Raw genomic sequence first — 27,538 nt, 5'->3', positions numbered from 1 at the left:
AGGGGTGTATGGGAGAGAGGTACATACTGGGTACATGGTGTACATGGTAGGGGTGTATGGGAGAGAGATACATACTGGGTACATGGTGTACATGGTAGGGGTTTATGGGAGAGAGATACATACTGGGTACATGGTGTACATGGTAGGGGTGTATGGGAGAGAGATACATACTGGGTACATGGTGTACATGGTAGGGGTGTATGGGAGAGAGATACATACTGGGTACATGGTGTACATGGTAGGGGTGTATGGGAGAGAGATACATACTGGGTACATGGTGTACATGGTAGGGGTGTATGGGAGAGAGATACATACACATTTACACCGTTTACAATGTGTCCAGTTTTTAAGACATTGTATAGTCCCGTATGGAGGTTGAACACTTGGAGTTGTGATTCGCCTATCAAGGGTTAAGGATATGTGATGTTTTCTGCTTTTGAAGATTGAGGACATATTAAGAAGCTTTTGTTTATAGACCTTCAAGATTTGGGGAGAAAATGTCAGTAGACTTTCCCGTATTTGGAAATTCTGTGAAGTATTCAAGGTAATGAAAGCTTTGGTATAAATTTGTGTGGAATGCTCAGAGATAATCAATGGAAAGCAGTAAGCACACTTGTGTTGACGGTTCATCGAGTGGATAGGGACGACACGGCGTGACATCAGGTTTGTTGTCCCTGTATGGTGCAGTAGGCATTGCATGGGAAATTATTTCAATGTAACTTCAAGATACCTAACAGTTATTTATATATGTAGTCAAGATACCTAACAGTTATTTATATATGTAGTCCTATCTGATCCTGTCTGATGCTTACCATCAGAAAAAAGGATTCAGTGAGGCTAAACAAGGTCTGGGACCTATAGATGTGTCTGAAATCCATCTTGTTTTACTCATTAAAAGTCTTCGCTCTATATATGCTGAAACACTTGGCTGTTATTGGGGCAGGAATTTGAAGGATGCATTATTTGATTCACTCCTGCAATAGTGTTTATGACATGATTTGAACTGGAAGTTACATGTTTGCCTTAAATCAATAGAACTTAATTCTGCATGTGCACTCCGGAGCTGTGATTGGTTGACATTGTGTGATGTACTCTGGGACTGTGATTGGTTGACATTGTGTGATGTACTCTGGGACTGTGATTGGTTGACATTGTGTGATGTACTCTGGGACTGTGATTGGTTGACATTGTGTGATGTACTCTGGGGCTGTGATTGGTTGACATTGTGTGATGTACTCTGGGAATGTGATTGGTTGGCATTGTGTGATGTACTCTGGGACTGTGATTGGTTGACATTGTGTGATGTACTCTGGAGCTGTGATTGGTTGACATTGTGTGATGTACTCTGGGACTGTGATTGGTTGACATTGTGTGATGTACTCTGGAGCTGTGATTGGTTGACATTGTGTGATGTACTCTGGAGCTGTGATTGGTTGACATTGTGTGATGTACTCTGGGGCTGTGATTGGTTGACATTGTGTGATGTACTCTGGAGCTGTGATTGGTTGACATTGTGTGATGTACTCTGGGACTGTGATTGGTTGACATTGTGTGATGTACTCTGGGACTGTGATTGGTTGACATTGTGTGATGTACTCTGGGACTGTGATTGGTTGACATTGTGTGATGTACTCTGGGACTGTGATTGGTTGACATTGTGTGATGGAGGGTGCATTTGTTTGGCGGTAGATGAGCATGAACTTGTACTGAACAAGAGAATGAGAGGGTTAATGAATAAGATTTGGTACAATTTCAATGTTTATTGGAATTTTTAATATTGATTTTTTTAAAGTACATTTCCTTTGTTTGTACAGCACTTTTTTCTTGTAGAAAATGTTTATATAATCTAGGATCTTACGGGTAATACAAACTGGACTTAATAATGACTTCAGAACCTGAGTGTGTGTTAATTCCTTAAAATGGTTAGGTAGGAAGATACTGACGAGTGTTATACTTTCATAAAATTTTGTCAAGTTATATTTGTCTGATCATCCCTTGATTCTTTTAGAGTTTTGCACTGAATTCTGGAACCATTTCCATGGCGACCTTCTAAATCATTCCCCAATTTCATTCTCTCATTAAAAAAAGTGTAATAAAGATGACAGCATGTTATACTTAAGAAATAGCCTATCTGTATAAGGAAGGACAATTGGTCAAATGAGTAACGACCAAATCCATTTGGCAGCGTTTCAGATTGAGGACCAATGTTAACCACTATTGATTTTGACAACAGAATTTTGCAACTCTGGTCAAAACTGTAAACTGTAAATAAGGCATTAAAATTCGTGTTCAGCAACTTCTGTGATTGGAACTGTTAACAATTGCTTCATTTTTTCTGTAATGAAATTGCTGCATGATCTATATCAACAGTCAATTTCACAATGAAATGCCTTTACAAGAATGAAACTTACATAGGATCATTATGCTTGTTGGAAAAGACACATTTGCACCTTTGTTGAGAATTCGTGTATTTATACTCACTGTAAAAAGCGTGGTTGGTGCACTGCGTGAGCACTTTTACAGTGTACAAGTGACACAGTTGCGTTGACGGGACGGTTGCATGTCTAGAGGCAATGGACCGTGACCTTGTAACCACCCAGGTATAATCTCGTTCCTATAATCCCTGCCGATACACTCATACCAACCCTCAGACATCGCTAAACACTTTGGTGTTTTTATGTAACAATTGTACACACTTCACTGAACTGTATGAAAAGAAAGTGGATTTTTATGATCGCAGATGATGATAGACTCTTGAAGTAAAAAATAGATGTATCACAGACTAGGAAAATAATAGTTTGGGGACTGCAACAATTATGAGCTAGTTGTTGTATTTGCGTTTCTTTATCCAGTGTCGGCTATGATTAAGTAGGATGGGTGAAATGGTCCTCATCATTTTGCTCAACATGGTCCTTTCTCCTACGGAGGTATAAAAGTATAAACCGGCAGATCAAGGTCATAAGAACCCACGCCACACAAGGTGTGTTTGAAATAGGAGAGTGGATATACAACAATATATTTTATAAGTATTTTACTTGTATTATAATGAGTTGTTAGTTGGACATTAGTAGATAGGTCATACAAAACAGGTGACTAGTATATTTTTATAGCATGTAAAAAATATACTTTCTATTGTAGTGATCATCTCACATAACGCTTAGTGCATATAGGGATGATAACGCATAAAAATGAATCTTAGATTTACAGTTACAGGTGTGTAAGATAAAATTATAATAGATTAATTAGTTCATACAAAATTTGGGTTTCATGAATAAGAATTTGACGTAGTTATACATCAATTGTCATAGATTGCGTGTGAAATCGTAATACAACAAGCACCTGTCACTGGTAAACATTTGTAATTGTCTGTAAAATTAAAGATACTGGTTATAAACCATTACTAATGCACACAGCACACAGCTGGTGTCGTTGGATTCTCTCTCTCTGGTGGCTAAACATCACTCACTCAAGTCGTCAAACAATCTCTGGACATTAAAAGCCGTTCTTCAAGCATATTTCCCAATTAATCATTGAATTTGAATGATTAACCAAAACCATAATTACCTTATTTCCTAATTAGCAAGTCAGTAAAGGTCATGATGAAGAAACAATGGAATGTTGTGTAAATGTTTATTTGTCAATAAAAGTAATCAAGATCATTGAGGAGCCTTTTTGATTTCTGCCATTCATTACCTGGCTAGACGTCACCAAGAGTTCCACACAGGTGATCATTAATTAATCGTTAATTACCTGGCTAGCCGTCACCAAGAGTTCCACACAGGTAATCGATTATCAATTAGGGGATGATTTAAGGATCTGAAGGGTTGTCTACTCAGGTCCTGTAATGTGTGGGGAAAGGGGTGATAAGTGGAAATGGGAGATAATTAAGTTACAAAGGGACTGATAGCTACCCTTATCTGTGAAATATGACCCCTAATTCTGGTGGCCCTTCATATCAGCAGGTACAACAAGTGAATTACATCATAGGGTTATGTAAAGTGAGCCCCTTTGTAGTAACTGTAGGTCCCCTGGGGCCAGAGGTTCAGAGCTGGTCAACAGGTGACCGAGACAGTCTATGCATGTATAGTACACACTCTATAATTCAATGTTAGGTCAGATGTTTGGAAGCACTGTCAGTTTGATTTCTAAATTCCCCTTTAAATATTTGTATAATAGGCATTTGTTTACTTATCTTGCTTATTATTCTTCATCCAATTTAACCTTGGTGCAATATGTATTTTTTGTTGTGAAAATATATTAGATAAAGTCCTGAAATTTATTCTGTTATAATTTTTTTTACAATATATCCAATTGGTATTAAGAAAACCATACATACTGTTTTTTTCTGCTGTATATAATTTGATGTATGTCATATAATTATCATATAAATAACCACATAGGTCAACTTAATTATGCAGGAATCTTTGTTTAAAACTCATTAATGAAATCCATAAATACTTGTAATTGACTTGTAGGAGTGGAGGAGTGTTGAGACAGTGTTTATATAAATACTATGGGAGTTTGATGGGGTGTTTGTTTCACTGTGAAATAAAACAGGTTCTTATGAAGTCTGGCCGTTATAAGTTACTTGGTATTTATGTCTTGTTAAGCTCATACGATGCTGGAGTGCCTGTGTTTATCCCAGTGATGGAGTGAAGGGTTTTCTGTTTATCAGAAAATTAAATCTCTACTATACCTATATAGCCCTTCTTCACAAATTTCAGATTCCCCCCCCCCCCCCCCCCCCCCCCCCCCCCCCCCCCCCCTTGCTCCCTAGTTCTAGACTGCTCCTGGTCAGTGGTCTCCACTCTGACCACCACCCAACACCTGCCTCCCATAACTCGCTGGACAGCCAATGGTTTTATGGACATTAGGGCTCTATATGACCATGATAATGACCAGTGTCCAGTGCAATCAAGGTGATATCTTACTTCACAGTGTGGTCATCCCTACTGGTCAGCTGTCAGCTGTGTCTGCATGGCCAATGGACCATGCATTGTGACCTATGACCTCTGTTAGATGAACCACTGTAAGTTGTGACCTCTGACCTATGTACAGTTTAAGTTAGGTCTACCAGTGTGTGTGTATACATTGTAAGGAACACACACTTTTGGGATGATAGCATGCATGGTTATGGTGTTTCAAAGTGATACCAGGATTTTGTCTGGTAATTTAAAGTGATTTCTGAATGATTTTGGATTCAATTATTTGTGAAATGATTTTTGAGTGGTTCTTATAAACATGGAAATACCATGATGTGTTTTTCTGACATTTCTTGGATTTTGTCAGCAACCTGTGGATTTTTCCTGGATCTTGTGCTGTAACTGACATGACACATTAAAGGTTTGGGTGTATACTTAAATTACATTTTTATGTATTAACGAAGACCACACACATGTCACTGATACGACTCACAACACATTTATTTTAAGATGATGTTATTGTTTGTCAGAATCTTTACTAACTTTGTACTTAGTTGCACAAACATGTGAGCGATGAAGAGACTTAGCATTTGAGATATACTGGTGTCTACATATTTATTTAAAAGTTTATATGCAATTTTTTTTTATCAGATGAAGTTTTAATAGGATAAACATTTAAAGGAATGGCCACATAGATACACCTATAAACTGTAACAATTCCTGTCTGACAGTTTGAAATATGATGACGTGCTGTGTCAATATCGACTATTAAACATGTGTGTATGTAGATTTCTTACCCTCATTTGCATATATTCAGTTTAATCATCGCTTAATTGAACATGCCTTTGAATTGTGGGTGTCTATTTGTCAGTCTTTAACTATAGCTACTTGATATGATTATACAGGGAATTCTTTAGAAATCCAACGCTGAGAAATGCTGCCATGTTTTTACACCTTTTGATGTTTCTGTCAGTAGGTGACAATTTCTGTTGAGATACATGTATGTTTACTAAGTTAGGTGTCATAGGAGTCCTCTGTAAGGTACGTATTAGAGGTAAAATTTCATGTTCCATTTAGTACCGAAAAAATATATGTGTAGAGTTTGTGCTTACTTCAGCTAAATCATTATGGGCTATTTACGTTTTGTATTCTAATATTGAAATCTGTCATGCCCCATTAATTTAATAAATCTGTTCTACCTGTATTTTTTTCTGTTTTATGTACATATATATATACCTATAGTGTATATACAGCCTTTTGTATTCCATATGAAGCTCTATAGAGTACAGACTACCAACTTTTACATTTTTTTTAAGCCCATATGTTTCTGGTTTCAAATTTACAAAATGCACTCACGCAACTACTGAAGATTTTTTGAAGAAATTTAATGCGTTAATAAAAATATCATGTCCAACATATTTTTTGCGTAATCAAATTTTCAGTAGTCATACATCTTGTAATCATATTTATACATATGCATAATTATGACAGTTTATATCGCCAGAGAAAAAAGTGACTCAAGGTTCTTATCGAGGAGCTGTACTATGGGATATGGTGAACTGATTCTGTTAAACATGTGTTTACACTTGGTTTGGTGGAGACTTTCTCATACAAAAGTCAAGGGTGATCAAATTATATGTGTGAAAATGACTAACTGTTTTGTCAAAAGTGATTCAAGGTGTTTGAAATGTTGTATGTTTTTTGCTTCTCTCAGATGATTGCTGCACGTCCAGCCGGCGGTGACAGCCGGATGTACACCTCCGAATTGTACATGATGGAGGGTGGACTACCCAACGGTCATCCTGTGGTCCCTGTACATGGTGGTGGTGGTCAGCACGACCTTCAACTTCAACAACAACAATATGTTCAACACCAGTTACAGATGCAACAGCAAGCTCAGCTTCATCAACAGATGCAGCCTCAGCAACATATGGAAGTGGTGCCCCACCCCGGGGGAATGCACCCAGGGGTCAACATGGCCATGCCGTCACACTCCCATACCCAAGGACACTATGCAATGCAGATGAGCCCCACCCAAGGGAAGCATTATGTGACGCCCCCCTACATGAATTATACAGTGCCTCCCCCCCAGCAACAACCCCCGCCCCCTCCAACCTCCCCGTCAACGCCCTCTCTCAGTAGAATGTCGTCTCCGCCCCCAGCTACATCAGCAGCAGCTTCATTCTTCGCCAGGTAAGTCATCTTCATTATCCTGTGAACTGGTGGTAAACTGCCTTTAGACTGACATAGCAATTTTTATTTGTTGTGTCACAAAGTCATTCGACCATGAAACTCTTTCTAATGAATGATTATTCACGGCATCCAATTAGGAAATTATTGATAAAACTGCCATATGGAACCAGATCTATCCTTGAAATAACAGGTGAATTGTATGATTAGAGTTCAAAGTTCAATCGTATTTACCATATTACAGATATGCATAAATCAAAAAGTGCTCATCAAACATAGTTAAAAATTCAATGGAAAATGAAACAGATTTTTAGAACTGTCTTTAGCATGTAATATGGGTTTAAAAAGGACAAATTATTCAATAATTCCACCTTGAAATGTCGTTCTCATGCAGAACACGCATTAAAACTAGGAATATGAAAATCTGTGTTACTGAGTTGGTAACATTGTCAGGCCGCTTAAAATGTATAAATACAGGACGGCTCGTTTATGAAGCTTTTCTAGAGTATTGTGGATTATAGCTCACGACAGCATGCATACAATTTCAAGTTATGCATGTGCAGACATATGTTCAAATGAGAAATGACACAAAATCAAACAGGATTTCTTTAAAAGAATTCAAATATTATATGTATGTGTTATAGGAGTTTCTAACAATGTTCTAAATGACCTTGTGTCATGTCAGCAAAATAGTGCCACATTATATTCTATTGCATTTTCTATTATTTATATTTAATATAATATTTGACACTATTCTTAACATTAGTTCGAGCACTGGTGTGGCATAGCTTGGGGTCATTGTCCCCAATGTTAAACTTTAAATATTTAATGACAGTTGATTAATTACTATGGCTGTTCAGCTACTGTAAACAATTGTAGATGGACATTTGTGATCATTGAACTCAAAAATCAATCAAATTATAGGAAATTTATTGACATATGGAAATGGATTTATTTACTTATAAAATGTGTTACTATTGTAAGCTAATGGATTACCTGTAATCTGTACAGCACCAAAACATTGAAAATTGCCTAAATGGAAATCATAAATTACAAAAGATTATCAATTATTTGTCCATATGAGGAAGAATGACTCATTCTGCAATAAGGATAATTAGCACGGGTCATAATTATCTACACGATAAGAATCTTGACAGAAATAAATCGAAGCTGAGGCTGTCACGGAGGGATGCACTGGGACATATCTCCCTTGGGAGAAGGACGAAGCTGAGGCTGTCAGGGAGGGATGCACTGGGACATCTCCCTTGGGAGAAGGATTGTAACTGGCTCCAGCTACTTTACTACTTTTGAAAAGATGATGTCATGCGATTGTGCTGCCCCGACGGTCATGTGACACCCAATCAGAGCGATGTATATTTCCTGGCTGTTAACCAATATCTAGTCAATATCACAGGACAATTAAGAACAAGATCAATCGGTGAATGGTCCGTTTGTTTGATTCGATCGAGATGCTAGTCAGAACATCTTTTTAACCAGATGATTGATAAGGATTCAGATATTTTTTGCCGATTTGAATCCTAGATTGATTGCTATTGTATCAGGACATTTTAATGGTCACATGTATACAGAGTTGTGTATGGTTGTTGATTACGACAGTTTGAGATCAATGTTCGGCAGTCTTAGTACCTAAAATGAAGTGTATGCCGCCGTGTTCATTTCCAGTGACAAACATCTCGTTTATTGATTGGAATGTTAAGCAGATTATTTAAAATTAAAATTAATTTTTCACCGTTTTGAATCTGTGAATCGAAGTTGAGATAGCCATTCATTGATGCTACACATTTGATACAGCTGGTTAGATGTTGAAATCATGTGTAAGAAATATACAATATTGTAAGTACATAATGTATACCTTAATTGAATATTTTACTTATTAACCAGGTAAAAAACTTGATATGAAATATTAACCTGTCATCATATTTACCCAAATCATTATTACTGTACTCGGTAATCCACCATAAACATTTTGTTAAATGGTTGTCCTGTTTCGGTCCGTTGATCATATCACTATTTCCAAAGATGCGATTTTAGTAATTTTCAAAATTACAACCAGTCTGTTGCCAGTGGTTCAGATGAAGACTTGATAAAGAAAGAAATTATTATGTTTATTTTTTATGTTCTCAGATTATTATAATGTTAATTTTAAATGTCAGCTAGACCTGGTATGAAGTATAGAACTAGGTTTATATCTAAATTAATCTACCTATAAATTTTACTCAGTCAGGAAGCTATATGTATGAATCTCCCATACTTTGTTCATTGACAATACAACCAGATATATCCACCAGGAGTTATCTCTACAGGAAACTCGTCACACCAAATTTTATGTCCCCTGGCAGAATGACCCAGTGTTGTGGTTGGAAGAAAGTATGAATGAATTTACTAATAAAAATATTGGGTGTTACGATAAGGGCCTTATGATAAGGGCCTGCCCTTTAGGGACTTGAGTGTTAACTAGTTCCAACCTTGTTGGGTTAAGTTTGACATGATCGGCTGTTGAAATTTATGACTTTCTGCCCTGAAGAAAATGTCACTCAGTTGAAATTACACATTCAACATGTCATTCCATCTTAACATACACCTATAGTGTTGACAGTTATTCAGAAAAAAAGTAAATAAAAACATTTTGTGGTCAGCAGTTAAGATTAAGTTGTGTGATAGGTGACTTGAAGATGACGGCTGGGGTAACTCACGGAGTGTCAAACTTGTACTGTTTGACCCCATGACTGTAATTTATGTTAAGAAATTGTTGTCATTCAACATATTCTTACTTCCCTCAACCATTTTTTTCCCTGTTATAAAACTGTTATTTTAAACATCATCCTACAGTTTGATATGGCCAAGCTGTTGGGGTTACCTCCCTTGGACCCTACAGTTCAGTTGCTGAAAAAAGATATCAACAAAACAAAACTGTAAATCAAAGATTTGAAAGTAAATGATAATTAGTGTTATTTAAATCCATTTCAAAATATATATGGAATTTAGAACCGTTATTTCCCATAAAGATTGAAATCAGAGTAGAATTATGCTTTGTTTACTAAGATGATATTTAAAAACTATTCTGGCTTAAATTTACTACAAAAATATTATGCAACTTTCATTTCGCTTAAAGCCAGTAGGCTAGTAAATATAACCAAGTGTAATAACACGGTCTAGACGTCATTTATAGCGTGGATATAATGATAATCAGTCCATTTGTTTGTCCTATATATCGGGAAAGGACAAGAGGACGAACACCAGAGGGGACCATATATAATCATAGTTACATGGGTACAAGATATTAACCTATTGTAGTTTATATCGAGAGATATCCTAAATAAATCTTTCTTGTCTTTTTATCTAAATTAAACATCTTTATTATACATACTCAATAAACATCATGATAAGTAAGATAGATTAACCAAACCTTGGAGTGCCATATCAATGGTAACAACATTCTTTGTGTAAGTCTTAAACAAATTCCACACTGGAAAAATTCATTATACCGTAGTTTACATTTCAATCTGCAAGGCTGTTTTACATTAAGAATTTGAAGAAACAGTACAAAAATCTTGACATATACGTGAGTTGTATAACGAGGTGGAAAGCTTGAGAGACGTGAGTTGTATAACGAGGTGGAAAGCGTGAGAGATCTAGAGTACATACACTCTCAATCAAAATACCAAGCCAGTACCTGATATAATAGAACCCAAAGGAAGATGAATGAATGGATTTGAATTAGTTTTTCTGGTCATACTGTTTCAAAAAAACATAATCCTCTGCTGAGCTTCATATCTTGTGTGACTGTTAAACAGTTTTCCATTGGCCCAGCGGGGTTCCATGTTGTCCAGGCCTGATAAACGGTTGTCCCTGGTGCTAATTTCTGACAATCAATCCAATTTTGTCTGATGAAAATCTGTCCATCACTAACACCGATCATGTGATTGCTGGGTGTGAACTTTGACCTTGGATTGTATGTGCTCCTACAGAGTGTGAAAAGCTGTTTAATTTCCTGTGCACATGCATATGCATGCGATGTGGTAGAGGCTGGGGAGGGGGTGTAATAGAGGTCAGGGTGTTATTGTCCAGACTAAAGACAGGGCCACGCAGTGCTGTGTGATGTTCTTACTCATTCATGCAGCATCCCATTCAGATAATCCCGCCACATGATGACACATACCAATATAATTCAAAGAAAAATTAGCCACGATATGGTATTTACCGAAATAATCATTCCTCTTTTCTGTTTGATTTTTTCCGACCATGTTTCCGTTGAATTTTGTGTCCTACCCAATCTGTGTGGAGATTATTAAATGTCATCCACATGTTTTAGATGCTATGGTTGATAGTATCATACATTGGACACACCTCTTTATAAAAGTCTAATCGTTCCTGACAAAGTATAGATTGAAGAATCAGGTTTATTTAATATCGCATCAGACATACTGATAAAATCACCATATATATGATGCTTAGTAGGAGACAATTAAATTCATTTAACCTTTTTAATCATTAATCCAGAAAAAACAACCAGAAATCTCCTGATCATGATTAAAAAGTTAATCAATGGTATATATGAAACTATATGTCCCTTTTTTAGAACTATAAAGATAATTGTTCTAAAGTTAATCAATGGTATATATGAAACTATATGTCCCTTTTTTAGAACTATAAAGATAATTGTTCTAAATAATGATGTTGTATAGGAAGTGAGAACAGAATGTAACTTATAAAGTATATCTCTGATTGATTGTCAAAAATCTGAAGATAATAATTGTGGGGAGTTATAACCCATCAGAAGGATGACTAATTACAGCCTCGCTTTGATTTGGTTGTCAAGGGAGATTGATTGGCCAACACAGACATGGTCGCTGGGTTGCTTTCTTTGATTGAACTGAAGCTGGAGGTTGCTGCTGTGAAGTTTTCTGTTTGGACCAGTACTGGTCAAGATGACCAATGGTCAACCAGGTACTTTACAGGGAGTAAATGGTCAGTCTCCTATTAATCTTTTGGCTGCAATTGGTCTTGTCAAATTTCTGACAGCTGTGATAAGAGTTGAACAGTGGTCCTGTCCAGTTCCTGATGGTCGTACAATCTTAATGGTCTTCAGGGGTACATTCTCTTTGTCGTCATAATATGATAAAGTTCCTTGACAAATAATGTTCACATAATGTTCTGACTACAGGCCATACAGGCAAAAACATGGACCAGTAGATGATATTGTATATGTGAAAATGTGTCTGGTCGGACAGTACAAGTTATAGGATATTGTCAGACATTGCTTGTTGTTATAGGAATCTCACAGGAGAAATGTACATCAATGTCCATAACTTGTACCTTACAAGTGTTGATATCGAAAGTGGCAAGATCATATTTATTGATGGATGGAATGGGTCAAAGAAAAAGTTTAAATGAAATTGGTAATTATTTTGAGTGAGGGAAGCCATAAAGCTTTTTAGTGGGAGTTTTTACAAGATAGAACAAAAAGCAGTATCAGAAAAAAAACACATCAGTATTGGGGAAAAAACACATCAGTATCAGACATCACACAGAGAAAGGAAGATAGGATGAGATAATTGAGAGAGAGAGAGAGAGAGAGAAAGGAAGATAGTATGAGACAATTGAGGGAGAGAGAAAAAGGACGATAGGATGAGATAATTGAGGGAGAGAGAGAGAGGAAGCAAAATATTTTATTCAAAGTTCTTTAATTATTCAGAGATTAAAATCCAAAAAATGTACAAAACTATAACATCTGGGGTCCATTAACAACACAAAAATGAAATTTACTTCAGAAGGCTCAGACCAAATATATATTCAATTAAATTACTAAAATAAAGAAGAGAAAAATCTAGACAGAACAAAACATTTCACTGGCCTGATGTATTTGCTTCAACACCAGCAAGTTGTCTATCTCCCCAACAATCATTGTCAGTACTTACATTGATTGCTGGGGTAATAGGAAGCTATTGTTTATAAACTAACTGGCCCAAGGGGCATGTCAGACAATTAATTATCACCTTATCTCATTGTGTTATTGGGGTCGTAATCTGGTGTTGACCAGACAAGTACTCGCTTCTAGGGAGGTGGGATGGATAGATTTACCTAAATTTGGGGGTGAAGGGGGGGGGGGGGGGGGGTCGATAATTACTCATGGATGGTATTCTGAAGTGGGATACGGATGGGGGATGGGGGGAGGGGAGGGGAGGGGGGAGGTCACCTTTATCTTACTTAGTGTTGAGTCACTGTTACACCTCGTTACATTAATTAGTAAAGCTTCACCGATATAACGACTTAATGTTATTATTCATATTTCCTATTAAGATAAGTGGCGTTCATGTCCCAGCATAATAATACAAATTACTCGTCATTAGTTGTTAGGCTGTAGGTTTTACAAATACAAATTACTCGTCATTAGTTGTTAGGCTGTAGGTTTTACAAATAAACATGTCTTCCTATCCTCATTCATCCCATCACATTTTCTCCTGAGAAAATTTTTGATTATTTTTGTACTTGAAGAAAAAATGAGTTCCACCTGTTGAAAATCTCATCTTGTTTGTATTAATCAGTTGATGACTTTCCCTTGAGATACACAAGTGAGTAATCGACATGTAATGATATTGAAAAACATAGAATTAGTTTTTTTTAGGAATTTAGGAACTTACATGTTATTTCCATATTTTATTCAAAGTTACTTCTAAATGGAAATTTACAGTATCCCTGTTTGTTTTTAAAGAATTGCTTGTATAATTTAAGAACTTGCATTGATGAAGTTAGATACTATTTTCTATTATTAGAATAAACTCCATCTTCTTTTAAAATTTACACATATAGTAAATAATCTTTCCCAAATTTTTGACATATTCAGTCCACAGTTAATTGCCTCTAGAAAATATCAAGTTTTAGGGCGGATCCAATGTTCAAGACAGAAGTGATTTTTTGGAGACAAATGTCATTTGTAAGTTAAATGTTGCTACAATATGGCATTTGTCATACCAAGACTTCAGGTATCATATTCTGTAGGCTAGCGATGATGGCACCCATTATAATACCATCAAGCTTGACTGATGTGTTCTGTCTTGGGAGATCATACAGTGGTGTGGATGTCCATTTTGAGTTCAGGGCAGAAATACATACCCATTACCTCAAATAACCTCTGCAGTAATTAAATAATTAGGTGAAGTGATGGGTGTTATGAGTCAGGTGTGCGTTTGTTTCGTTATATGGAATTACCTGACAAAGGCTAAGCTTCATTGTCCAGCCATAGACTCCAGTATCAACCCCTAGGGGGCGCCACATACGCCATATGTCCCATGAACCGCTTTAGTCTGGACAATGCTTTATCATCATATTAGCATTTCAGCAATGGTCAATACAGGCATATGGTCCACAGTTGGTCGCAGGTAATGAATTATTAATTAATAAGCATTCATCAGTGAGGGGATTTTTGTAGTTTGTTTTTCTGTGGGTATTTACAAACTTGCATGTCATAGAGAAATTAGCGTGGAATAGATATATGACAATGATTCATTATAGATCACGATATCTTGGTATGCTTTAGAAGTGATTTATGGCAGTTTCCACCTATTGAACTTTCTGATCAGGATGTCAAAAGTTTAAATAGAAAAGATGCACTTAAAAAAAAAGTAACACTTTGAAGGTATCTATGTAATCATCAGTGTGCTCAATAATTTATAGTCAGTATACATTTGACATCACAATATACTTCATAAAGAATAAAAACTATGAAAAAAAAAAAAAAAAATGAGACTGACATTATTTTTAATGGAAAGATATAAATACTTCTATAATTAATGTTTTATATACGAAAGACATTGATATTGATGGATGACTTCGTTAATAGTCTGGCCTCATTCCAAAATTCAACCAAAAATTATTTTTTTTAGCTTGAATATATTCATGATTGCACATATTTACTAAGTTTTATTTTACCGATCAATTTTGACTCTGTATGCAGTGAAGCAAAAAAGTCGTTTTCTAACTGTAGTTTAGCTGAATCAACATTTTAGGTTATAAACCTCATAGAATCTTACAGTTACCCAAACTTTTGTCTGTCCAGTAATTACAATGTATGTAATTCAATATTACCTGTACCCTGTTTAGTAGATTTTAATGACCAGCCTCTTCAATAGTGACTCTTCCTCTAGGATTGTCCAGAAAGAAAAGTGCTATCCCGTCACAGTTAAGGCACTGTGTAATTTTCGAATCATTTGGTTGATGAAACCAAATTACAATATACTCTAGTGTGCTACAGGTACTTGTTGAGAGATTGTGGGATGTTTTTACGAGCTAGAACAATACAAACAGCTGTGTGGCTCTCAATGAACATTTTTCACATCCCATTGTTCCCGGAGTAGGTACACAGCAATTGCTGTTCCACAAAAGCAGACTGCAATTTTGTCCCAGAGGAAATTTCGGAAACATGTCATTAATATTTCAATTTAAAAAACATAAAGAAGGGCAGAAATGTTAACTTTTTTTTTTCCCAAGAAGATTTATTTTAATTCATGAACTCCAAGATAAGGTTCGATAAAAATACGCTTTGTCAGAATGAAATTGTAGTGCTAAAGTTATACTGTCAATTGACTGATACAAGAATGAAATTGTAGTGCTAAAGTTATACTGTCAATTGACTGATACAAGAATGAAATTGTAGTGCTAAAGTTATACTGTCAATTGACTGATACATACAATTCACATAGTTTTTAAATTGATTTCTCAATACATCAAATTATTCAAATTTTTCTGCAGTGTTGGACTTGAGATTCACAGATTTGCATTTCATTTTAACAAATTTCTTTTAACATGATAATTTCCCTGTAATCTGTTAATCGATGGCTTTTCTCGATGTTTGACAAATAACCGGTGCTTTCTGATGTAAATTGCTGTCATCTGATTTGTATATATCCTCTTCGCTTCTCTCCCTCTCTAATAGTGTTTGCCCAAGTTTTGAAGCGACATCTCTCCAGAGAAATACGTTGATTTGTGTAACGGAGGGTTACAATGCATGCCAGTGAATACTAATTGGGTAAAAATTGACAGAAAAAAACTAACGGAGACAAGAAAAGATTAGAGAACAAGAGCAAATGTCCTTCAAAATTATATTTGGTTGTCAGCTACAATTGACACATGCAATGCCAGCTTAATGATTTACATGTTCAGGGGAAATAAGAAGCAAGGTAAAAACCACACAAATTGTCGACTAATGGAACAGCATTTTGATGCACGTGTCAGAATCTTCAGTGATGGCCGATATCATCGATATATAGATCCCTACCCATCAACTTGCCAACTTCATTCACTTTCTGGCTTCCAGCAAAAAGGAAATTTGATATTTCAGTTTTTCAATGAAAACGTGTTTGTTTTTTTACCCATTGAATCTCATTATCCAAGGTGGATCGCACTTTTATTCTGATAGCATGCACAGCTGATCTCAACTGGTCCTTCTAATGTCATCTCAACAATTCCATTCAGTATAAAAGTCTAATTCCTATAAAGAAATTCAGGTCCAAATGATGTGATTTGATGGTTGTGAATTTTGAGAGATGAAAGTGATGTATGACTAGAACTTGATGTACCAAATTGATTCAATTAAATAGTCCATTCATTTATCTTGTAAAACCCATCAAAGTTCAATTCTCAATAGAGTTACTTCATAGTTTTTAAAAAGTTCACAAAGTCAAATTCCTTCATGTTAAAAATTGTCTTGATATTTAATTTTTGAAATTCAGATCCTACTTAAAACTGCTTATATATAAAGCAAGTACTTTTTGGAAACAACTGATATATTGATATTCTGATGTATATCAAAATTCTTTTTGTTCATGATTAATTATAAGGTAAAAGCTAGTGGGTTCTTTTCAATCTGTAGAAATTCACCTAGGTTGAAATTTCTGAAGTTTATAAGTTTTTGAAGTTGGAAGTATTTGTATCAATTCACGATGCCAAAATCTTTTTAATAATTCTGAAAGCTGAAACATAGTTATGTTTATATAAAATCACATGACATATCCATGTTGGTGTCGAGAGCCTTAAGGAAGCTGCTATTTTCTGGTATTTCTCCTTCATCCACACTAGAATATTGTTAAAGCACCATGCTTCGAAATACTCTGACATGAAATCAGCCATTCAATCAAATGTGATATCCAAAGTCTAATGGGGACCAATAGAATTTGAATATCTGTCAATTTGAGATATAGCCCTGCCAAGGAGCATATTTTGTTGCCATGTGCAGCAATAGAAATTATTCAGTGAAGTCCAAATAGGATGCCTCTTTCACCTCGGTGCATATTGAGTAATGGTCAAAGATACTAGGGGAAATACAATAAATAACTGGACATCCGTGGCAAGGGAGTTGACCGTGGCATGGGAGTTGACCGGTATAATTTGTACATTAATCAGTGAACTGTACATACTATTCATATCTTACATGTCCTCCAATTCATCGCGGTATTGATCTCACTCTGGCTGTGACGGAGATGTGCCCATGATTTCAAGTTATTGGACCGCTAGTGATATCGAAGATTAGTAAATCTTCCTAGATGCATTTTTCATGCCTTGTTAAATCAGAAATACCACTGATGAGTGTTTCTTAGCAACAGAATAAAAAGAATTCTGTAGTAAACTTGTGTAAAACATGGCAAACGATATAAAGTTTAATTTGAATAGGTCAGATTTTACTTTCTACTGCACAAAATATTGATCAATGACTCAACAGTGTGGTAAGGGAGGTAACTCCTGGAGTATTTTTTTTCAGTTTTACCCTTATAGGATTGAAATTTTGTAGGAGAAACCAGGACATCAAAAAACATTAAGTTATAAGTCTAAGAAAATTGAGAAAATTTGCATAACTGTGTATATCAAAAAAAATTGAGAAAATCTGCATAACTGTGTATATCCTATATGAACATGTATATGATGTCTTTGAAATACATGATTTTGGAATATTCATAATTTACAAAACTCCTTAGAAGTACTGAATACATGCAATAATGTATTTGTATATATATATATATATATATACTGCTATAGTATGAAGGCCCAGCTTCTGAAGCACAGATGGAGCTAGATATACCATGATAGATATATACATATCTGGAGTGTCTCTAAAACGATCAACTCTCACCCTCCCCAAGCTGCCGTGGTTTTTTTTCACCCTTTACATAAACACCTAATGCTTTATGGAGGAGATCTGTCAATCTGTTTCTGATAGTCTCCCAGTATCCAATATGGTTTTCTACATCACTGATAATTCCTTACAGACCCTACCTACCATTAGCCATACATCTACGATAATACAAGTTAGAACTGATGTTATGTTCACAAACTGCTATTATCATTAATTATAATGTAGGTATTTTTTTTTTTTTTTTGGTAATAATTGATATGTTAAACATTCTACTTATATTAAGAAGATTTTCCTTTAAAGAAAACCTAAAACTGCACAGCTGCCACATGTAGCAGTATACATGTGATTATTTTCCCCAAATTCAGCCCTTTGTTTGGACCTAGGACTAAACACATCGCTGTGACCCCAAATTCAGCCCTTTGTTTGGACCTAGGACTAAACACATTGCTGTGACCCCAAATTCACCCCTTTGTTTGGACCTTGGACTAAACACATTACTGTGACCCCGAATTCAGCCCTTTGTTTGGACCTAGGACTAAACACATTACTGTGACCTTGATGCAGGTGGCCATTTTCACAGGGAAATTGTGTCATAACAAAAAAGTATATGTTGGACTGAAAAGTCTGTCATGTTTAACATAAAAGATATTTTCTGTCCTCTAAAAGATGACAGCTATTTGAATTATGACAGAAAATTACCTCGTAATAGTTTCAGCTCTAATGGTACAACACTGCCAGCCTTCTTAGTCGTTCATTTCTGTTTTATATATTGAAACAAATCTGATTTTAGTATACATGAAAGGAGTAGAATGTTCACAGTGGATTTCTACAGAATTCCTGCTCATTAGCTGATTTTGGTAGAATTTCTTTTGAAAATTTTTGATATGGGACACTTGCTGAAATCCTAATTATGATATTCATCCCCATGGGAGTCATATAATGACATATTATTGGGGAAGGGTCACACCCCTTTCTCCCTTCTCTAACCCTCTTGGCTGAGAACCCTCTTATGTTTAATTAATGGAAATCAAGATAACTCAAACCAGCTGTCAACATTGGAACAGGACCATGGCTAATCAGGATTTGTCACTCCAGTTACCTCCCCTTGAATCCTCACTCTTCCATCATTGGTGCACTTTGGTGGTTGTCATGGTGAAAAGTTTGTCAGTTTTGATTAATGACGTTATTGGGAATGGTGTAAGGAATAGATACATTTTTCAGTACTAAAATGAAGCTTAATTAGGAATAATTAGCTAGTTTTTAGGTCATAAACTAGTCATATATATGGACATAAATTTCTTTTACCAACATAGGTGTCACAATCATGTGTACTTATCCCACCCTTCGTGTTCAACTGCCGACATCATTTGGTACCAGCATTACATCAAAATCAAGACGCTGAAAATATTGCTAAGAATGAATCTTTATCAATGATTTTATGATTTACTAAACATATTTTATAAAAAAAACAATGATATCTAGTACACTACAACCAAATTTCATTTTCCTAATAATTATGTTACATAATGTGTTTTTGTATTGAAGAATTAACCAATTACATATTTACCTCATAGCCATAACCAATATTTGTGCAAGAATTGCTGAATTATTTATTTCACTAAATGTGCACAATCAAAACTCTTCTCGCTACATCGTTCATTTTATTATCATATAGATCTACAGACAGATTATAGATTCCCTACCCAACCATAATTACATAGTATAGTAAAGCACATCTATACGACATGTGTTTTTATAGCAAAGATTATGACTCTGGACATTGGCAGAACTTATCTATCTCACTTTGATTCTATCTGACATGGTGATGGGGCAGTGGAGAGGGAGGGGGCATCTACAGCCAAATTGATTTATTTTTAAGATGGACAAACTGTCCCTTCCTGGCATCAGGTAGGGAACACAAACAAAGTGGTATTTAATAAAAAAAGGATAAATTAAAAAAAAAGATGAGACTCCCTGGAGCTTGAATTGTCAAAATGTTCCTCCAGACACTGAAGAGTGCCACACAAGGCAGGTAACAGACCTGATCTGGTTCTTCTCAGCGTTTGATTCATGCTGACAGTCAATGGAGATTTCTTTCGCTGTTATAAAGACTCCAAGTGATGTGTTGGTCTGTTTTGTGAAAGTCGAACAAGAATTTGGCACTTGGAATCTGCTGGGTCAGGGAGAGGCTTTAAAGTTCACTCAGACAGGTTGCTCACATTTCAAAAGGTTACGGAGAAACAGCATGCCCTTCTTGTTTCCATCGTATCTGTCATCCTGTCTTATATATTATGTAGTGACATATGAGGCCAAGAGACACTACTACTCCAGCTGTAGTGTGTCGAGGGTGTGTGTTGAGGGTGTGTGCACACATTCTAATTTGTAAATACATCATGCGTACAACTTTTTTTTACATCATTTTGTTTTGACATTCATAATTTTTATGGTTTCGTTTTTTTTTCTCATTGCCCTCTTGTCCCTACCAATCAATAAAACAATTGCCTAGCCTAACATTGACATGTATATTGGCTAAAGACGGCTGCCAATGGTATGTGTGCTATTAAGTCACCGATGTCAGTATGTCACGGGAAACCTAGGTCACTGATTGAGGTAATTAAAGACACACAATTTGGTATTGTTTGGGCTCCTTAATACTAGAACAGCTTAGAAAGACAGATGTCCAAACATTGCCTTCCAGCTTGCTGTTTACAATACTTTTGTTATGTTATGTTTTGGCATAAGACTGATATTTGCTAATTACAATGCTATTAATTGATGACTTTATTTGAACATAGCATTAAGTGAATCTTTTGTTTTGATATTTGAAGGCCTATTTCATTATGATTTTTGGTCACACATTTATACTTTGACATTACTTAATATGAAGTGTTTTAGGAGACGTTACATTTTAGAGTAAATTGGTTAATCTGAATATTTCATGCTGCACAAATCCTTGGCTTTTTGGCACCATATCGTTATCGAGGATGTTTGATGGTGGTATCTGTTGGGGATATTTTGTTGACAAGCCAATCTGAATGTTTGAAGGTTGGATGGACATTCTGTGGGGAGCCTGTAAGACCATGCAATATAAACGTATGCCTATGATGGATGAAGTGTCAGAAGTCTAATTTAGCCCTATCATACTTGACAGTGATACTCCATAGTTTAGTTGCCAGTATGCAAATTAGAAAGTGACAGAATAACGGTTAGATTCTCAGCATTTCTTCCTGTCATGATCACCAGCCCTCTGGTACCATCGCTGATAGCCACTTGATGCTTGATGCGAGCTCAAGGCAGAGCTTGAAGCTGTCAAAGAAAATGGGTATTTGATACAGGAATACAGGCGATTGCATATTGCAGTAATTAGGGATGTTTTGGGGTTGTGTTGGCCGTTATCACTGTGGCAGTTAGCATGATGTTTGAAGATCTGCTAGGATGGACTTTCTATGTATTTACCAAACTTATGATAGACAGCTACCAGTCATAATGGCAGTGTAGATCATGATAAATCGTGATAAATCAGCTCTATATTAGTCATGTGTTTATTTTATCAGCATTTCGGTCTAGCATAATGCTGTTCTGAAGTGATTAACTTTGCTGTTTGGTTTGTGAAGATTTTGGAGAAATATTGTGTCAGTTTTATTCCACTTGTCACCAGTTCAAAAAAGTTTCATTTTATATTTTCAATTTCTCTGTCGCTTCTATATTAGCATTGATTAGCATGAGTTGATGCTTTAAAAAGTTAAGATGTGAACTCGGAGTCTGAGCAAACGTAAATACCTTTAATAAAATCTTTCTCTATAGTTTATTATATGACTTTACTGAAATGAAACTTTATTACCGGTATATATATCAAAATAAGATAACACAGCTTTGATATTGGTATTGTTGGAGTCTGATCCATTGACTTGGAGTCGGCCTGAATGTAGCCATCTTATAAAAGTTATTCTATCCATCAGCTTCTCTATCACGTAACACTAGGTCCATGTGTTGTAGTGATACATACCTAAGCTTTTTTTGAGATGAAGGGTATTGAGTTTACAGACTGCAAATTCTTACAAAATTGCTTCACCTAGCATGGTACCTAACACTTTGGTCCAGATGAAATTAGTTTAGCGGCCATATGTTATCCATGGTGTAGTGTATAATAAACCTCTCGTAAACATTACCTTCCACCGAAAAATATATATGAAATATTTGTCATAAATATGATTCTTGAGCAAAAGCACACCGAAGGTAATGTCAAAATAACACATGGTTTGTTGTAAGATTTGATTGGAAACAAGATGGTGAAAACTGCCTTAGTACTGCTAACAGATATTAGTAAAGAGGGCGTTCACATTGAACGGTGCAGATTAGAGGGGCTACATGGAACAGCTCACGTGTGGAGGGGTTAGGGCAGGACTTGGAACAGTTCAAGATTGGGGGGTAGAACAAGACTTGGAAAAGCTCAAGATTGGAGGGGTAGGACAGGACTTGGAACAGTTCAAGATTGGAGGGGTAGAGCAGGACTTGGAACAGCTCAAGGTTGGAAGGGTAGAACAGGACTTGGAACAGCTCAAGATTGGAGGGGTAGAACAGGACTTTGAACAGCTCAAGATTGAAGGGGTAGAACAGGACTTGGAACAGCTCAAGATTGGAGGGGTAGAACAGGACTTGGAACAGCTCAAGATTGGAGGGTTAGAACAGGACTTGGAACAGCTCAAGATTGGAGGGGTAGAATAGGACTTGGAACAGCTCAAGATTGGAGGGTTAGAACAGGACTTGGAACAGCTCAAGATTGGAGGGGTAGGACTTGGAACAGCTCAAGATTGGAGGGGTAGAACAGGACTTGGAAACAGCTTGATAGTAGTGGTGACTGGAACAGCCAAAATGGACCCTCCTGCTGCCCGGAAGTGAAAGAGTGAAAACATTATCAACATAAATGTGTACTGGTATTGTATACACCTTTAGGTACAGATATATCACATACGGAGCTAAGTGGGGACACCGTTGGAATTTTATATAAAAACTGACATAGGCAATATAACAGGAAATATTTTATCAAAGAAATTAAATGGTCTATAAACTAGACCATGACCATTAATGTAAATAAAGGAACAGTCTCCACGCATGTCGACATGGAATTCATGTCAAACACTCGTAACATGCTTAACCAATCTATTTCATCAAGGTCATGGCAGGAATGGATTGTGGGATAAGATTTGTACATGTCAGTTCATTTAAAAATATATTAAAAAGTGATCTTGATGCCATTCAAACTGTACATGGTATGGTCGGGCATAAGCTTGATCTTCATAGAGCATGGAAGTTGTCCCTTTGAACTGATTTAAAAAAACAATCCACTCTAATTTATCCTTGAAGCCTGACGCAGAGCTTAATGGATGCAGCTTGTAACAGTGCAGTATATATATCTACACATGTGCAATTATCTTCAAACCAAGAAGATTAATTTGATAAAATCTGAATCAAATAAACTCTTATCAAATTTAATTGTTTGGATCTGATAAATAATCATTTTACTGATTAATCTGGAGGTACCAAATTAGTTTTAAAGAAGAAATCCTCAGCTATACATTAGCTTAGGGAATCTCTCTGAGACATGTATGACTGGGAATCTCTCTGAGACATGTACGACTTGGGAATCTCTCTGAGACATGTATGACTGGGGAATCTCTCTGAGACATGTATGACTGGGGAATCTCTCTGAGACATGTATGACTGGGGAATCTCTCTGAGACATGTATGACTGGGGAATCTCTCCGAGACATGTATGACTGGGGAATCTCTCTGAGACATGTATGATTGGGGAATCTCTCTGAGACATGTATGACTGGGGAATCTCTCTGAGACATGTATGACAGGGAAATCTCTCTGAGACATGTATGACTGGGGAATCTCTCTGAGACATGTATGACTGGGGAATCTCTCTGAGACATGTATGACTGGGGAATCTCTCTGAGACATGTATGACTGGGGAATCTCTCTGAGACATGTATGACTGGGGAATGTCTCTGAGACATGTATGATTGGGGAATGTCTCTGAGACATGTATGACTGGGGAATCTCTCCGAGACATGTATGATTGGGGAATCTCTCTGAGACATGTTGCCTAGTACTGACCATAGGTCAGTGGTTTTTCTCTGGGTACTCCAGCTTTCCTTCAACTCCAAAACCTGGCACGTCCGTCAATGACCCTGGTTGTTAATAGGTAGTTAAACAAAATGAACCTAAACCTCCATTACAACCAGTTGCAGGCTTCTTTTAGACAGTCTACCTCCAACAGTGACAAAATTTACTGAAGTGAAAAATCCCAAATATATGTCCTATACACCACTGACCCCCTAGGGAGTTATAACACAGTCTAGTGTGAATTCATCAGTTGGGGTCTTTGCTCTTTTAAACAAAGGTCAAAGTTTATGTGTTGAATATCTAACAGTATAACTTCCATTTCCTGTGCGTCTGCCGTAAGCCTATCTTTAATGAGACCTAACTTGCAGAAATCGTAATCTTTGTGAAAAAGGAGATTTTCTGTCCTGATAGAGTTCTCCTGTAGTTAAAATGTTGTAAGGCTGCAAGGTTTTATCGACAGATTTAAAAATGCTGTTGCATGATTCCAGGCGTTTTTAATTACGTATAATTTTATCGAACAAGTAAAGATCAAAGTACGTACACTCTGCCTCCAACAGGAAGTACGTGTTCCTCCTGTTCTGTATTTACTCATTTTGATGTAGATAAAAAGGTAAGCAATGTTTATTGTATATGAAAAAGAATCTTCAAAGCATGGGAGTTTTGTTGGTACAAAATTACAAGAGTTTTATTCTTTCTCACGGAACAATTTTTCACAGAAAATGCCATACTACTGTTTAATTATCCATATTACAAGGTGTACATTATCCATATTACTCTGCTAAACTCATTAGGTTTCAATTTAGTAGATGCTGGGAATATACTAACTTTTTAGCAAGATTGACAGATATGAAATCGCTAGAAGATATGTTGGCACATTAGATATTCTTCCTTGCAAATCTTTAACTGATTAACATCTTGTTTTGGTTTCGAGATCTCACATTTGGTGTACCATGGTGAGTTTTGGCAGAAAAAATCAATGAATCAACTTGTCTTGTCAACAGAGTATACACAAATGACTCTAGATTCTTTTCCCATGTTGTTTTCAATAATAACGGGTAAACACGAAGACTCAGCTTGACACAGAGTCTTGACAATGTTTATACCCCTACCTCACAAGCAGAGATGAAGTTTGGATTGATTGCCAGACGATTAGTGTCATTTCCGATGAGGGCTATGCCATAATGACCGGTAACATTGTCTGAGGCGGGTATAGTAACTCGGAGGGTCAGTAGACTTTTAGTGGTGTGAGACCTTGATCGACCTTGACGGTTTCGTTGTCCCTGGGTTTGGAATAAGTTCTCAGTCTAATGGATGAAGTATTGGCACTAATATGTACACACTAAACGTCACAGTAGGTAGATTGCTGGAGAGAATAGTCTGGGGAAAACCTGCTGTCATCTCTCCTTCCCGGCGTTCATGGTGTTATGGAAACCATCCAGGTGGGAGGAAGCAAAAACTCCAGTACAATAGCGAGCAGTAAGGCTCAGGCAGGGCTCAGTATGATTGTCTCGTTAACCAGAACAAGTCAATTCAATTATTTTCTTGTAAAAGGAATCATTTGGTATTTTTAAATTCTTAACTATTTCAAACTGTTATCATTTAAATATAAATGATGATCCAGGACAGAAAAGCATCAATATTTCAGCATTTTTAAAAACAAGTTTAATGTCATAATTATATCACTGCAAAGTTTTGTTAAGTTGATGGAGCCCTGATCTGGCATGTCTAGAACTCTCTGAGAATAGCGGGAGTTGAGGGCTGGTGAAACTGTTCATCCTAACACCTAGGGTCTCCCATTATAAGTCAGTATGCTATTGACATATGGAGAAGGGGAAATTTTACTCTTGCTTTCACAGCATATAAATTCCTTTGCCAAAATTCAAATAAGATATTCTTATTCAACAGACTTTTAGTATATAATATCATTGACAATTTGATGTAGCACTTGTCGAGAACATTACACAAAACTGGGTAGTTGATTGCAGCTTCAAACTATATATATGTTATTTGGTACAAGTTTTATTTTATCATTTGGAGCTTATTAGATTATCAGTGATACAGAATGGTGTAGTCAGGCTAAAAAAATTGAACTGTTTCCAGCGATTGTGTTGTGATGAGAGTGACAAAATGCCCTTGTGTATGGTTCGTGGAACATAACCTTTGATTATAGAAGACTCGCTTATTGGTGACATATCCTAGGGGACACCTAACACTATTTATCTATCATTTGAGTTTATTTTATACAAAGAATTTGAGCATATATATATTATCTATGTTTACAGAAAATTTGAAAGCATATATCACTGATCTGAACTGTGATCTCCGAGAGTATTGTAGTTGGAGCTTATCCTGTCTATTATGTATGGAGCAAGCATACATTTCCCCCAAAATTGGATTGCAATTCCCAATCCTGGAAATGTAGTTCATCAATGAAAATTAGTTCTAAGGGACACACTTACACTCCAATTTGAGTATCTATATCCCAAGATTGAATTTATCTTGGACTCTGGAAACTTGTATATCCATTCCCACTTGGTCGAACGGACTCTAATTTATTGATGGAATGGGAAGAGTTTTCATCACTGGAAGCTGTAGGGTCTGTTAGACTTATACCAAGGCATTCATCGTCTGTGAGATACACTGCCACGTGTTGGGCTGTATTGATGACAATTCAATGGTTCTAGGTACAGCCGATTGATGGCAATACCAACAGAATAGTATAGTCTGCAGTTACCATTTCATCGCTATTCTATTTATGGCCTGATGACCAGTGGTCAAGGAAGCATTATTAGAATTATCAGTGGACCGAGCATAATGGATTTGTGTATGATTGAAGAATATTACAAATGAGTAATTCCAAAAGAAAAACACATTTAAGAGGAAAAAATCTATAATAAATATCGTATAAGGTTTTCAAGTGGATGATATTTCTTGTGAAAGAGACATTTTCTTCTATTGAGTGTTTTCTTGTATATTGGAGATAGGATTATTGTGGCTTGGCACGTCAGCATTGATGCACTCCAGAGAAAAAGTCCAAAGCGGAATACCATAGCAACTAATTTCATTACTAAAAGTTTCATTCTTTGGGAATTCTGACCTTAAATAAAAATTCAGGTTCCACGGGAATGTACATTGAAGAAAGTCTGCT

The 27,538-nt window shown here is 36.3% G+C and overlaps 1 protein-coding gene across 5 annotated transcripts in view; it reads left to right on the top strand.

The window, feature by feature from the left end:
• Positions 1–27,538, top strand: part of LOC117324551 (kinesin-like protein KIF26B) — a 385,773-nt gene that overhangs the window by 295,461 nt on the left and 62,774 nt on the right. For all 5 annotated transcript variants that reach the window (XM_033880465.1, XM_033880464.1, XM_033880466.1 and 2 more), the window contains one exon: positions 6,637–7,115. In XM_033880465.1, coding sequence (XP_033736356.1) covers positions 6,637–7,115 — 479 coding nt within the window. The remainder of the gene's footprint in view (positions 1–6,636; positions 7,116–27,538) is intronic.

This window comes from Pecten maximus, chromosome 3, assembly GCF_902652985.1.
Source record: "Pecten maximus chromosome 3, xPecMax1.1, whole genome shotgun sequence".
NCBI classification, from domain to species: domain Eukaryota; kingdom Metazoa; phylum Mollusca; class Bivalvia; order Pectinida; family Pectinidae; genus Pecten; species Pecten maximus.
Note: the sequence above shows the minus strand (reverse complement) of the source record. Positions and strands in the feature narration are given on the sequence as shown.